Source organism: Corvus hawaiiensis, chromosome 10 (assembly GCF_020740725.1).
Source record: "Corvus hawaiiensis isolate bCorHaw1 chromosome 10, bCorHaw1.pri.cur, whole genome shotgun sequence".
Classification (NCBI taxonomy): Eukaryota; Metazoa; Chordata; class Aves; order Passeriformes; family Corvidae; genus Corvus; species Corvus hawaiiensis.
The window spans coordinates 5,558,358-5,574,028 of NC_063222.1; the positions used below are offsets into that span (position 1 = coordinate 5,558,358).

The following is a 15,671-nucleotide window of genomic DNA, read 5'->3' on the forward strand; positions in this document are numbered from 1 at the left end:
ACCCAGAAAATTAACTAAGCACAGAAGTATGTTACAACTAAAAATCAGAAGCACTCATCCCATTTCACAGGAGTTTAAGAATTCTTTCCTTGTAATTAACAGAAATAACTAACTAAAGACAAATTACTAACCAAAGAGACCCACAGATCAGTACTGGCAAACTGAGATGTGGGGGCCTCACTGAGGGTTTCACACAATCACGCATTAAGTGCAATATTCTGTCAATTAGATGTCTTTTTGTAAAAAGGTGAAAACAGCCTAACAGGTGAAAGTGCCACAGGAAGCTGCTCACTTTAAAGCAAACTTGTTAATAACTGTGTTTCCACGCATACCTCCAAGAGTTGTGGGTTTGTGTACTGAAGTGCTGCCATTTCCTGCTCAATCTCTGCCTGTGATTTCTTTTTCTCCTCCAGCTTAATATCCTCCTTTCTATCATTCAATGGCTCAGGTGGGGGAGGCAAAGGAACTTTATTTTGCATCCATGCCTATAAAGATTAGGAAACACAAGATTAATTCTGTAGAACAACACATTTGCAACACATGGCAGCAATGAGAAAGGATATGCTGAAACATTTTGTAGTATGGATACTTGAAAGTAAAAACAATGCTGAATAAAACTTCCATATTTTATAACTTCTTCCCAGGTACAGATACAAGACAGAAGGTATTTAACAAAATATTTTATGTTTAAATAGTAATTAAACTAGCTACTGTGGTAAGTTGCACTGGGTGTTGATACAGAAGAGCTGATACCGAAAATCCAAAACATTTCAAAAGACACACACTTTTTGAAGTTGGGAAAATATCAGGTTGTTCTGTTCACTGTGTATCATGTACTTACCTGCTGAAACTGTGCTGGTATTGGTTTTGCATAGGGAACTTTTTTCTGTGGCACTTTCTTTTGGTCCTTTTGCATTACTTCCTCCATTCCCCAATCCAGTCCTGGGATTGTCATTTCAATGTCATTGGACTCATCTTTCCCTTTGGCACCAGGGAAACAAACAGTCAGAGCAATGCTGGCTTACAGAAAGACCCTTTATTTTTTTCACAGAGATTTTCAGCTCATCCTTCTTTACATTGCAAATATGAACCACACAGAACTTTAGAAAAGAGCATCTATGCTCCCAAAGAATAGGAAAAGAATGAAAAAGAAGTCACACAGTATCTGGACTGCTCAGGAGAATGCTTCCCCATAGCTGTTACTTACCCATCTGCTCCTGCTCCATGGCTATTTTCAATTGTTCAGGTATTCCCATCCCAGGAATAACTGCCAGGCTGTTAGGCTCCAGATCATCTAGAGGAAAAAAAAAAAAATATTTATACTTGGAAAATTTTTCTTTACGTTACCATTTTAGCCCTTCGGATTCTCACATGCTTTTACCATTAGTATCACATTCCAGTAGTAAATACGTATTTTACAACTGGTAGGTCACAATTTAGTTTCATACATGAATTACGGGGTATTAAAACAACTGCAAGTTCAGATTCATAAATCAACCCCAAAAGGTCAGAAACTATGTCCTTTCAGGAAAGTTACATTGGGGTAGAAGCTGAGAAAAAGAAATAATAACCCATAACCAGTCTCATTTTTGTTATAACAAATCTATATATTTTAAAACTTAAATTGTATTTAAGTCCTGCATTTTCATTTCCTGCCCCCCCCCCCAAAAAAAAAAAAAAAAAAAAAAAGGGCAAATAATCAAAAATCTGAAGAAACAGATGCAACTACAGGTGGCTGAGGCACGCCACTGAGCTGGGCATTCCTGAGCAGCCTAAAATTTTTGAGCTAAATCCTTATGAGGGGAGTAAAGTTTAAAGCTTTTAGTAGAATTCAATAATTTGAAAGCTTTTCCTGTTGCAGTTCAGCACTGTGGGAAGCCTTGAAGACAGATGACATTTTCAGGATGAAAAGTAAACTGGAGATATTTGCCAGAGGGAGAGCCAAACCTCCTTCCTGTGATTGACAGAGCAGGTCTTACCTCCTGGAGCTGTGGAAACAGAATAAAACCCATTGTTGGAATCATGATTGCTGACAATGTGGAAAGTAAAATCATCCTTAGAAAAAGATATTTTTGCCCCAGTGGTCACCAATGCTATAATTCTGCTTCCTCACCTTACCCAGAAGCATCACCTAATGACCTAGGCCTGTTCTTGACCCCAATTGTCTTCCTTCCATATTGAGGAAAGTGCCTTACCATATTCCACACCATCCTCTGACATCCCAGGCAGCAGGTTCAAGTTGTAACGATCTCGCATTTTATCTCCAGGCCGATTTCTAGTCCAAAACTTGCTGTCAAAAGGAAGTTATATGATCTCATTAAGGGTCAAGAGCATTAACAACTTTTAATCTAATTAGTTCTTTGATTTTTAGTATAGTATCTTGATTATATAAGGATTCAACTCTTACTAAATCGAGTTCAGCTCTAGATGTGAACACAGGATATGAGCTTCAAGCCAAAAATAAAAACTCCAACGAGTACTGTAATGAATTGCATAGTAACAAGTTAGAAGGTACTTCAAAGTGTAATGTGTGTAAGTTTGTAAACACAAGGCATCAACATCAGATCCTGAAAAAAAAATTTCTAGTCCATTCCAAAACCTTCTTGCTCAAGTATATTTTTCATATACACTAAATATGCACATGGCCCCACAACAATTTACTGCATTTATAAAATGCACTATGGTTATAGCATGTCCAACCTAAAAACGCAACCTACAGCCTCTGAACATGTCTGCAATGTCAAAAGACATTACCAGTAGATGATCTGCAGGAAAAACTGCTGTGGAGATAAGAGTATTTCTTCAGCAAGAAACTACAAGAATTCCTTCTTTAAACATTTCTTCAGTGGATTCAAAAGCTCCCACAAACCAAAACTGTAATATTTTTTAAGGCTTCCTTAGAGCAAGGACAAGAAGTTAGACTCCACCTTGCAATATAAAATGTCAGTGCCACCTAGTGCCTCCTAATAACGTAAGTTGTGTCTCTGCTTTGGCCACTGGTTGTGTAACAGAACCATCCCAATCTATTCACTGATGCCAAGCACTGTTCTAGTTTCTAAAAGTACATACATTTCCTTAGACCTTCTCTTTAAATGCTTGGAATTACCTGGTGTGATCATTTGAGCCTGAACAGAGAATGTGTCCGAGGGGATGCCATGCCAGACTCCAGATCATTCCTTCGTGGGCCATTTCCATTCCACCAACCTCTTTCTCAACCCTGATGCATTAAAAAAAGAGAAAATCAATCAAACACAGCTGAATATCTCCTACAGCTACAAGAGAAAACTTTTGCTATTCAGTTGTTGTTCATCCTCTATCCCCTATCTTGTCAAACTTAAGCCTCTGTCATTTTTCTGCTGGGTGAACTGATTGTTCCCAGTGGTTTTAATAGGCAGTTCCGTAATGAAGGGATTTTTAATTGTACATTTAAAACCAAAATAATTACAGCACCTCAGAACAAGCTTTAAGAAACTAGGAGTTTCAACCATTCATCACCATCTCGACACATGGCTGGTTTTGTGCAAGCAATTGTATCCTTTGAAGCACATTTCTACAGGAAAACTTCTTCATAAATGAAGCATATTAACAAATTCCTCATGTACAGAGAAAAACTATTATCATAAATATGCAGGCTAAATATGGATTCAAAGGGGAAAAGAGGTATTTCGTGTTTAGTCTAACAACTTGCACAACTGACCAACATCTTTCCAGTGTGCTGATGAAAATGCCACATACCCAACATGCCAGAACAACAAGGACCCATCAGATCCTCCACTGGCAAACAGCCCTTCGTGAACAGGATGCCAGGCCACAGCTGAAACACACAGTAAGCCACAATCAGAAGGTGTAATACCAGGATTTCTAATTAATGGAAATAATTTTAATTTTTAATCCAAGCTTAATAATAACAATCTACATAATAAAACAAATTCTGACCTGTGGCCTCTTTCTTATGACCCCTGAAGACCTGAAGTTCTTCTTTCAGGTTACGGATGTCAAAGAGCTTACAGAGATGGTCACGAGAAGCTGTCAGCAGCCAGTTACCATTGAGATTCAGTTTCACCTCCATCACTGTGTTTTTATGAGCATGTCTGCAAGCAGAGAGAAACAGATTGTTTGTCCTGAAACTGATTTCTCAGACAGAGATAAAAATTTGCCAGTCACAAATATTCAGGTCAATAACAAGGCAGTTCAAGCTACTAAAGCAGAACACTGGGGCTTTCTGTGCAAAGGCCCTGTGCTTTGACCTTGGTCTTTTACTTCAGAGCAACTGGTAGCACTCGCTGAGACAGTATCCAGTTACTGGGCATGTTTCTACTGCCCCATAAGAAAGTTTTCATCAGCCAGATGAAACACCTCATTTGTTTTTCCATATCTCAGTCTGAATGAGAACTGTGTGACTAGACTGTCTGTGAAAAAGGACAAAGTAAATTTAAATAACAAATATTAAAGTCTCAATTTTCCAGGTACAGACTTGTCTTCATATAACCTCTGGATTTTCTTGCACAACTAAAAGCACTAGCTTTATGTTTGAAGCAACTGTGTATGGCCGAAAAGTTGTGATGAAAGGAGGTAAGAAAGGAATTAAGAAAAAACTGTTTTATAAAGTTAGCTTATATTTGAGCAAATCAAAAGTCTTACAGTGTGGCAAGGCTCTGGCCAGTCTTTGGATCCCAGAACTTGATGGGCTGTTGGCTATCTTTACTTCCTGAAACAACTAATCCCTTTGTTGGATGCCAGTCAACACATTTCACATCTGCTCCATGTCCTGTTAAGAAGATAAAAATCGTCCATTCTGAGATTTCACAGACACTGAAAAGACACTGAAAAATTACAGGGTGCACACCTTATAACTAATGTAAAACTGAATGAAAAACATCACAGAGCACAGGTTACAAAACATAAACTAAATAAAATCTCTTCCAAGTCATTTAGCTTGCCTTCCTTCCCACTAATTAATAGGAGCATTTTCTCCTCAGATTATGCCCTCAAATCAAGCTCACTGGAAAAATTATCTAAGAAGTTTCTGTTTAAATTGATACTTTTCTTTAGGCTTTGGCCCTATACAATTTCACAGTATTTTAAATGTAACTCTGATGAAGCATTTATATGGAGGTGGTGAGGTAAAATGACTCTGTTACACTTCACTCTCAGTGAAAAACTGTAAAAATATAAAGCAAATTCCTATTTGTTCTTATCTTATCAGTACTATCCTTTTGCTGTCCTGTCAGAAAATAAGCAAAGAAATTAATGGATCTGAAAACTAAATTAGCATATGATGAAAAGATATCTTATGAGATGTGATCTCTTATCAGTTTACAGGGACTCAGGTTTTTCCAATGCTTAAGAATTAGCAGAGAAAAACCCTTGTGATATAATTTCCTTTTAAATTGACTGACCTTGAGAGAGAATCAGTGCTGTTCAGATGAGCTAAAATCCATTAAAAAAAAAAAAAAACAACAAAAAAGCCTGTTCCTGCTGCATGACAAAATGAGGTTTCTGAGGTTAACTATAGGAATTCAGAGAAGAAATAACAAACAATAATTTCTTTCTCCAATCTCTCTCCACACCAGCCCACTTCAAGGGAGGGCCAACAGTAATAGTCCATCCCAGAAAATGAGGCAGCATGCAGTAACTGGAGAAAAAAGCAATTTGAGAAAGGAGGCTCTGCCTGCAACACAAAGGCACTGAAGTCATAAATGGCATGGAAGAATGGGAGCATACTCCACGAAAGACTAAGGACTCCCATCAATCCAGACAGCTCCCACACAGACTGCTTTGCTACACAGTGGAACATGTAAGTTTAAGCAGCACAAGCTGTCTTAATACAGATCTCACTTTGACAAGACATTAAAAATAAGTATCAGTTGAAATTTTCCTGAGGCCACAGAAAAATCAAATTAGAATTGAAGCCTTTATGAGCCCTGAAATCACAAACCAACGATTAAAAGGATAAAAGCAGTTACTGTTTATTGAGAGATCCCTCAGGTGCACTTATGGCAAAATGCACAGCAGAATGCACACAGGGCCGCAACACTTCTATACGTTTAGCAAATTGGCACAATTGACAAGAATCCCCAATTAGAAGTACTGTTAATGAAGTAATTCTCCCCTTTCTCCTACCCCCCCAATGTTTATGCCTACATACATGGCAAAGTAGAAGAATGGCCTCGGTTCACTGAAGAAGCGAGATAGGAACAGGATTCCAGGAATGTGTCTGTCTAACAAAGTACTGGAAGAGTACTGAGTGCTAGCTAAGAAAGGAGTAAGCAATATACTTGTATCTTAAGACAGAAGCAAACTGATAACACATGGAGTACACTCTCAAGTGAGTGCAACTTTCCTCTTCTCTGGAGGAAAGGACAGACAAGGAAGAGGTTCTTGACCAAAGAAGATATGAATCCAGCCTTGGTAAGTATATGGGAACAACTTTAACAACTGACTGACAATATAGATGAAGGAACCCAGCTCCTCCCCAGCCACAGCAGGCAGAATTGTCTTTGGAATATGCAGGGCTTCAGAGAGGAGCAATATCCTCAAGTTGCCAAGACCGTCAATGTGCTCTGGTGGTCTGGGCTACCAGCAGAGAGGCACTCTTGAGGTGCTGCATTTCCTTTCTCTCTGGCTTTTCTAATGCAGAAAGAAGTGACAGGCACTGTCTGCATTTGTTCTGACTAAGTCTCTCGACTGAAACATGAAGCTGAATGCTGAACAAATCTTGCTTCCCAGTGTTTATTTGGAAGGAACAGTTCAGCCAGGAGTAAGGGAGAAAGTGCTCCTCCTCCACAGTGGAGGGGAATCCACACTTGCAAATTTCCAGCTAAGGATATTCTGTGGGTAGTTGCTATCATGCGGACGTCCCCAGGGAAAGACAGGACATTTTAAGTCAAGGGCAAAACCAGGCCCTTACAGAAAAACACTCCATTAAAGTTAATACTTGGTTCAACTGTATGAAAATGTGTTCAGACAAGAATACTTGAGTACCATCGTAGGTATGAAATAAACAAAGCCCAGCAAAACTGTAACAACCCCTACCCGCAGGGACTGGAGTGACATTGGCATTGCTGCTCCTGAAATACAGACAATTAGCAATGGAAAAGCACAGGGAGATGTAGGGCTAACTCTGCTTGACAGAAAAGATTGCATCCACAAAACAAGTGATGCTGGTGAAAGGCCATGCCTGGGTGATAGCTCATCCTGTGCAAGGCCCTGGTTTAGGCTCTTCTTGAGTTAAGCCAGCCCAAATACAAATATGTACCCTGAGAAAAGTAAGGCTTAGAATGGGCAATCTTAAACAGAGCAATTGAAGCATCAACCCTTCCAAAGTCTTCAAAAAGGAGAGACAGTGACACACAGCACCAGGCTGATGGGCTTTTGAGAGCCAAGTTTGATAGTCACTACCCATTAGGCCCAGAGCACAGAGCTGAGAAGCAGGAGAAGATGCCAGGACACTCAGAACTTGTAATTAGAGCAGATAAATTACTGTGTACTTATCAAAAGGCTTCTGGCTATCAGCACATTAGTATTGTCCATGGGGATCAGAAGAAACTTATATTATTGAAAAACATAATCATTATAATCTTTGTATGATTAAACAGCTAACTGGCAGTTCCTGCAGAGAGCGTTCTTTCAACCAAGGCACTCTGGATTATGGCAGCAGAGGGGAAAACTGGGACCCTCCTTTGTAATCTAGCCAGTGATGCATCCTGCCCTCAGCAGAGCCATCTCAGCCAAAGCTCTGCAGAAATGGGATCATCACACACTTAGCTTTAGGTTCCTAATGCAATGAAGCATTCTCAAGAGAAAATAAATTTTTCCCTACAACAAATATGCTTTAAATGAACTATTTCTAAGGGATGAACTAATCAGAACATTTACATAACCAAAATAACTGAATAGCATCATCTAATCAGACCTTTCTTAATTTCTTTTAAAATTGAAGCAACTGACGTTGTATATTGCTTTTCCTTCTTTCTGCTGGTAGACACACACACTATTATCTGTAATGAGACACATGATGCAGAAAATACATTTAAAATAACATTCCAGGAAAAAGCCACCTCACAGATTTTATTTCACAGTTGTTTTCAGCTCTTAGTGTTGGGAATCAGCCTCTCCTCTGGTACAAAACCCCCTTGTCCCCAAATGCCAAGCTGAGAAAACCTTAATTCATGCAAATCTCTGCAGTTTACATTCCCTGTTTGCTGACAACAGCTTTTGCTCAGTAATTTCAGCAGTCACACACGTCTGCCTCTCTGATCAGAGCTTAGGAGTGAGAATTCCTCCCTGAACAACTCCTGCTCCTTTGCATGGACCTTATTAACAATTCCCTGTCTAACAGGGATGCTTTATGGATAAATGAATTGAAATGTGTGAATTGTGTAGGAGTTGTGGAAATGGAAGGCCCATAAACCAACTAAAATGAAAGACTGAAGGCAAAGATTTTTGAGAAACTCAACTCATTTAAAATCATGAGTGAATGTCTGAGCATAAACCCATATACTAACACTTGTTGGTTTTACTTATTATAACTTTTCTCAACCATTTAAAAAATTTGCAGAAAAACAAAGGCAGGCATATCTAGCACCTTTAAAAAGCTCAGATACAAAAGTAGTTCCCTACTATTACCTTTCACATGCATAATAAATGTTTTGAGTGCCCTTAGTTACAATCCTCTTAATTAAAATACTGATTGTTAGTACATCTAGCCAATTTCTTTGAAGGGTTGTTCTTTAAAAGACACTAAACAGAAATCCTGGCTAGTGAAAGGCATAACAAGCTATAATAGGATTATGTGTAATGCTATTTGATCAAATAAAGTATGTCAGAAGTCTGAAAAAGTACACATAAATTAAGGACATGATTTTTTTTTTTCCCTCCTCACACTCATTTCTGCATTTATGACTTTCTGAATATAGCTTACAGTGTAAAAAAAGTTGGTTTGAATCACTGTCTCTATATTACAGTTTATAAGATATCCAATATTTTATAATGCAACTGTGTATAGCAGTTACAGATATATCAGGTTTATTGCTGTAGCTTAACTTTTCTGTTTTACATTCTTTCCCCATGGGATGTGCCCCATTCTGAATGCACATAAATTCAAAGAGAATTTGATAGATGATACTGGAAAATTTCTAGATCCTTCTCAGCAATTATGTGAATGTATACACACAAAGACACCAGCCTTAAGGCATCTTAACGTTTTAACACCCATGTTCCAAAGAAAATGGATATTTATAACTGTTTATATTTTAGAGAATTAACATAATCATTTAACTGCAATGATACTGTTTCTCATTTCGAATTCTATTTACTCGGATTTATTTTTTTAAAGACACCTGGTTCTCTTACACTGTTCTAAATAGGGAGTAAATAGAGTTGTGTATCCCCCACCTGGCCTGGTCAGACTGAAGCCTTTTTGTCACCACATGCTGACATTCACCTTCCTGTACTCTGTATCCCCAAAACAACAGCACACCTCTCTAACAGCAGGGCCTTTGCAGAGGATTATTTCCAAGGGATCTGCAAAGAAGCATTAGGTCTAACTACCAACGAAACTAAGGTTCTCCACCCCCAAAAAAGAGAGGACAAGGGAGACAGAAAAGAGACCTGCAAGTCAAAGATAATGGAAACAAGCATGTTAACAGAAAGGAATTCTAAGTTTTCTACATAATTCCCTTAAAATTTACTATTTGCTTCTAGCCTATTAGGCCAATTGGATTATTCTGCCTGTTCCATTTTTATGAAAGGCTTTTAAAACGTTACCTGACAGTTACCCACTCCCCAGCACTTCCCTGCTTCCATGTACAGCTCACTTAGGAACTGAATACCTCACACCTAAAACAGCCTGGGTACTGTCTTGATCCCACTGATCAGGTCAGCAGAAGGGTAGGTTTATATTTAACTCTATAATTTAGTCTTCTTTGCCCTATCAAGTTATGTGAACTGTCCTACGAGCTCTTGCACTTCCTCTTCTCCACTCCAAGAATGAATACCATAGAAACCCTCCCCCTACAGATACACAGCCAGCTTGTGCTTTTTAGCATAATGTGGGAGGTTGGTGCATAATAAATTAAGGGAAAAGCTCCTTTCAGTCTTCACTGGATTAAGAATAATGCCTCCCACCATACTTTCAGACTTCTGTACCACAAGCACAAGTTTTACTGTCCTTTGTTGCTCAGTCTAGCTCTCTCCTAGTTTATTGAACTTGTTATCCAGAGACACAGCAGAGAGACTGCTGGTTTTCATCTACCTACAGGGGATGTTTTCTAGATCCTTAGTATTCCACTAATCCAGCAACAGAATGGGACATAATTCATCTTTGTTTAAAAATTTACAAATAATTTTCTTTTCTTTACACTTCTATAATTTCTTCACAGACAAAAGCTCTTGTAACAGGTGTATGATCTGTGAAATCAGGAGTTTAAGAAACAATAATAATCACTAAACACTAATGAAACAGGTGTGGGTAAACAAATTACTTTTCCATAAATGAGTTTAAAATTTGTATATGCTAGTCCCAAACTTATACCACTCAGTGAACAGTTTGAATTCTACAAAACCCTAATGAACTGGCAAAACAGGTTTAAATTTAATGCTGTCTGTTTGCACAGCTTGTAATAGTAAATGCACTGTACAGAATAATGAATAAAAGTTGTTATATTACATGTAATTACCAGTAAAGGCAAGTAGCGATCTGAATTCTTTACATCTGTGGAAATTCAATGACAGTACCTTCTGTAAGTGCTTGCTTACAGCAAGGAGAAGAAAAGCAGCTGAGTTCCAGTGTACCTGGGACCTGACCTGATCATGAAGGGTTACGTTTTTCGCTACACACGTTAAACTGAGAGGGATTGTTTAAATTCTTCAATTCACTGAGCAACTTCCAAAGCTGAAATGAATTGTTTTGAACAGAAACAAAATTCACACAGCTGAAGATGCTTGCTAGTTTAGATCTGTGGTGTCAGGTCCATGTTTTTTAATCGAGTAGTATGTTCATGCTAGAGTCTACAAACACTCTAAAGATACCTTTCCTTTTAGACATATATTCTTTTTTCTAACTCCTGAATTTATTTTTCAGTGTTATCACTACCTACACCTGATCAGGTTATTTATGCTGTAAAACATATCAGGACAAAACAAGCCTGACTGGGACCAGAACCTGTAAAATGTCAAGAGGTGTTTAACATTGTCTTAGTGAGAACCAAAAAAAGATCAATTAAATATGCATGTTTCAGAATTTCTTATCATTACGACACAGTTAAGTCATCTCTAGATTGACCACATAATTATCAACAGTAAGTTATTTTAGTATGTAAAAATATTACTAAAATGTCACTAATTTTGCTTAATCAGCATCCAGATATTTTAACTTACCACAATTTTATGCACTTAATCACCTATTTATATCAGTAAGAGCAGCTCCGTTACAGAGAGATCACTTATGTGATGATGCTTTAAATGCAGCACAATGCTTTACTGCAATACAGCAGCCAGTATTTCTAATTAAAAAGTCTGTATTAATCTTAAACAAAAAAGCCATTAGAAAGCTCAGAGCTAGCTCAAGAGAAATGACAGGGAAAAAAGGGCAGAAAGTGTCCAAAGAGAAGATATACCACATTAAAACTTCCAACACCTTCTTATTCCAAATAGAAATGCGAGTGCTTAGCAGTAATGCAGCGGAGTTCAAGGACAAAGACGGGTTTTCCTCACAGTTAAATTATTTATGAAACACAGACTGGATTCTACTTTGCACGCAGGCATAGTTATTGACTAAAATTCTCACTGCGTATTATTTATGATTTCTTTGCATGTACTTAGCAGAGAATTAAAAGGGAGTTTTTTTAATTGCAAAAGGTGGCATAATTTTTTTTTTTTTTTTTTTCTGTTTACATTACCTGTAAAGTAGCTGGGACTAGATGTTCTTTTCTGTTAAGAAATTAGCCAGCCTACTTTGAAAGCAGCAACACACTTGCTTTTCATTGACAGAAAATATTTATTTACAAGGGCATTTACATTTAATGATAAGAAAAATATCATACAAGAAACATTAAAAATGAACAGCAATTATAAGAAAAACTCTCATGCTTCATAACATTAACAGCTGACAGGAGCCAAACCCCCACTCCCTCAGTAAGAGCGTCCCACAGTTTTCTACTGCTTGTTTTCTGGCACTAGTCACTGGATCTGACAAAGCCTGCACTGCCTCTAAGGAGTGTTGACTGTCTGGAGCCACCAGACAGGACTGATCTCATTTAAACACAGCATGGCACAGAACAGGGGAACATAGAACAGGGACGAGTACAGCTGTGTCCAAGAGCGGAACAACGTGTGGCCCTTCGAAGCAAGAAAAAGCATGAACTTAACAGATGAGAAATTCAATTATTTTTCAATCATGACTCTGCAGTTTCCATAGCTTTGTGGCTTTATATCTAGGTACAGAATCAAACTGCTGGGCAGTATATTATTTTGTAAACATAGACCAAAAAATTTTTCACATTAAAATGTTCCCAGTCAAGTCCTCCAAATATGAACCAAACAAGTGTTTGGGAATCTGCCTACAGCCTGTACCATCAACTTAAAAAAAAAGCCAAACCAGAATAAATGAATTTGATTAGAATATCAAATAATACAAAGTCTCACAGTGATAGTTTATGTCAAAGTAACTACTGAATAGTCAGAACATACACTTGTATTTTATGAATCAAAACCAAAGTGGGGCATGAGTTAAAAACCGGTGCCTGAAGCCAAGCTCCCAGAAACTGATGTTACTTTGAGATGAACTGAACCTAGAGTAGCTTCAGTGGCCTTTTCTAAACACTCACTAAGAAACTAGTTCTGGTCACTAATTACTGAAAATGGTGACTTGGTGTGGTTACTGGCTGCCAACAGGGAGTCAAGATCCCCAGCCTTTCCACCAGCACACTTTCGTCAAGCCTTTGCCTGTTACACCTGTGTGACACTATTAAGCAAAGCCAAAGTTTGATAGTTTTTCTGAAACTCACAAAAACACAGTATCAATTTACATGCATTTTTACATTAACTTGAAGCTAATAAAGAAACTTTGGTGCATCCTAAAATTCAGCCTGGCAATTTAGTTAACAGAGGGGAAAGGAAGGAAATCAGGGCAGACACTGTAGAGTTTAGTACCTCCTTGCCTCTAGATCTCTGCTTTGACCAAAATTTCAGTCAAGGTTCTAAGTGGTAAAGTCAGATTACTTAGCTCCCAGCTCTGGGAAGGGAACAAAGACTTCCAGAAAAGCTAGAAGTAACCTTTAGTAGTAATTTCCAGTAGTAATTTCCTTTAACATCCTGCTGAATGCTCATTTGAGTTCTGCTGGTGATTATGGCTGTTGCAATAGAAAAGAACAGCCCAAATACCTAGTTTAGAGGTTAATCCAAGTTTCAAACCCCTGTGTGGCCACATGACCAGAGAATTCTCTCAGAAAGCTGCTAAAAACTATGAAAAGTATTTGTGGATCTCAGTAAAAGAAGGTACAAGAAGTCTTTTATATAACTTGGTATACCCTTACTGCCAAGTGAACCCAGAATCTTTTAATAAAAACACCCAACACAGAAGGACTACCAAGACCTTTCAGTCAACTTGATATTCTTTAACTGGGAGAATAGCTTTCAATGTGTCTTCATGGTTAAGCTGACAGGGAAGGTTCCTACCATTTTAACATCCCATTGAGAGAAGTACTAACAACTGTCAGTCAAGTAAATTACATTTAAGGACAGCCACGAATGATCATCTGGCCAGAACCAGATGAGCACGTGTCCAGCCAGGTGCTCACTTTAAGGGACAGCACTCTTGCAGGAAAGCTGTTTTTCTTCTTGCCAACCAAAAAATACATGTAAGCTATTTCTGACAGTTTGCCATTACAAAACATCTCATAATCATGAGTCCATTATAATTTCAAGCGAAGAAATACTGAATTTAGGTACACAGAAACTGGGAAAACCATTTTCTTTGGTTCTAGGGCAAAAACTGCATGACTGACAATACTCTCAGTAGTATGTGAACAGCAGCAGGGCCGGGGTGAGGTGAGGGGGCCAACAGAAAGATTATCAAACTTTGTATAGACTGTAGGAAAAGATTTGTGTCAGTCAATAATCCAATTAGCAAGTGTAAAAGATCCAAGAAGGGATATGAAGATAGAGGCCATTCAAGTCGCTCTTTGCATTTTGCAATGCCACCAAGGCTGAGCAAACTAAGAAGCAGCAGGTCTACTGAAATGAAGTGCTGGCAGAAAGCAGAGCACTGAGTTACAAAGCACTGCTCTTTCTGAGCAGACAGAACTCTCATCTCAAGCAGAAAGGGCCAATTTTCAAGCAACTGAAATACAAACGGGCTGAAAAATTATGGGGACAGAAACCCACCCAATGAACAGAATACCATGAACTGAAACAGAAAAAAATCTGGCATGTAATTATCACATGAAATATTGCACTATCATACAGTCGTGTCTAATTCAGTTGTCATCTTGAGGCTAATGAGGAAAAACACAACGAAGTTAAAAAAATAACAATCTCAGTGAAAAAGTGTAATTGAAATGCAGGAGACAAACAATGATTTGAAGAGTGTTACAGAAACCTAAGAGAGAAACCTTTCATTTGAAATTTTAAGCAGCAGACATGAGCTCAGGCGAGAGAGAGAAGCAAGGAATGTTTTCACAGTCTTACTTTAAATTTCTGCACCACTAGTGCTCTTATTTTCCTGACTTTCCTATATCACCACCACACTCCCAGTCCTCTCTTTCTTGCCACCTAATTATTCTGAAATTTAAAAAAATCTTTTCCTCTTTCAGATTTAAAAGTAACACTGAAGTTTCTAATTAAGTAGAGAAATGCAAATATTTTTTTATTTCTGCTTCAATTCTAAAAATAGGTCCCTTATTAAATAATTGTTTCACAGTGTGGTTGTACAAATATCTATGAAGCTCTCTAAAATTCTGTGTGTCCCCATGTATAATTTTAAATTTTACAAGCACATGAATGATCCAAAATAAAGCTCTTCACATGTGATTGAACAGAGAGACAGGGAAAAATATGGTGTTCGAAACTTACCAGGGATTTTGTGCAATAAAACCTAACAAAGAAAGGGAGAGATGTCAACAGGAAGAAATGGGATAAAACAATCCAAATAATACTTCAGTAACTCAGATATATCAAAACCAGGGGGAAAAAATATGGAGAACATGTAAAGGTAACATATATGGTTATGAGAAGAAAGGCAAAGGGGACCATCACCAGTCTAAGTGGGTTTCCTAACAAAAGTACTGGCAACAATTTGTGGAAAATCCTGTCCTCAGATTCATTTACTAATGTCACAGCTGTGAACAAAACAAGAGAGATGTGATTTTTAAAGTACAGGGGAAAAAATGCTGCCACTACTTCTCAATGTGTAAAAAAAAAAAAAAAAAAAAAAGAGTGTGACACAGGTTTCCTATGACAACATGTTGAGACTGTTCTTTCAAGACCAGACCAGAGGATACAGGAATCAAACACACCCCACCACATCAGGTTATGGATAGACTAAATACTTCTTCAAACCCTGTGCTTCTGGAAATCACTACCAGTTAGATTTTTTTCACTGCTGACCTCAGAGGAGTAAAAACATCAGACAAGAATATTGTTTCCCTCTGTGATGCAGGTTACAACTGATT

At 38.0% G+C, this 15,671-nt stretch overlaps 1 protein-coding gene across 7 annotated transcripts in view; it reads right to left on the bottom strand.

Moving 5' to 3' along the window:
• Positions 1–15,671, bottom strand: part of WDR33 (WD repeat domain 33) — a 69,633-nt gene that overhangs the window by 14,849 nt on the left and 39,113 nt on the right. For 3 of the 7 annotated variants that reach the window (XM_048314161.1, XM_048314162.1, XM_048314163.1), the window contains 9 exons: positions 4,642–4,768; positions 3,937–4,091; positions 3,736–3,814; positions 3,107–3,217; positions 2,196–2,290; positions 1,980–1,988; positions 1,208–1,294; positions 842–981; positions 333–485 (listed from right to left, as the gene is read on the bottom strand). In XM_048314161.1, the coding sequence (XP_048170118.1) occupies positions 333–485; positions 842–981; positions 1,208–1,294; positions 1,980–1,988; positions 2,196–2,290; positions 3,107–3,217; positions 3,736–3,814; positions 3,937–4,091; positions 4,642–4,768 (956 nt within the window). Of the gene's footprint in view, positions 1–332; positions 486–841; positions 982–1,207; positions 1,295–1,979; positions 1,989–2,195; positions 2,291–3,106; positions 3,218–3,735; positions 3,815–3,936; positions 4,092–4,641; positions 4,769–7,962; positions 8,001–11,978; positions 15,339–15,671 lie in introns of those variants that run through there. The other 4 variants (XM_048314167.1, XR_007205687.1, XM_048314166.1 and 1 more) reach the window with 4 other exon arrangements.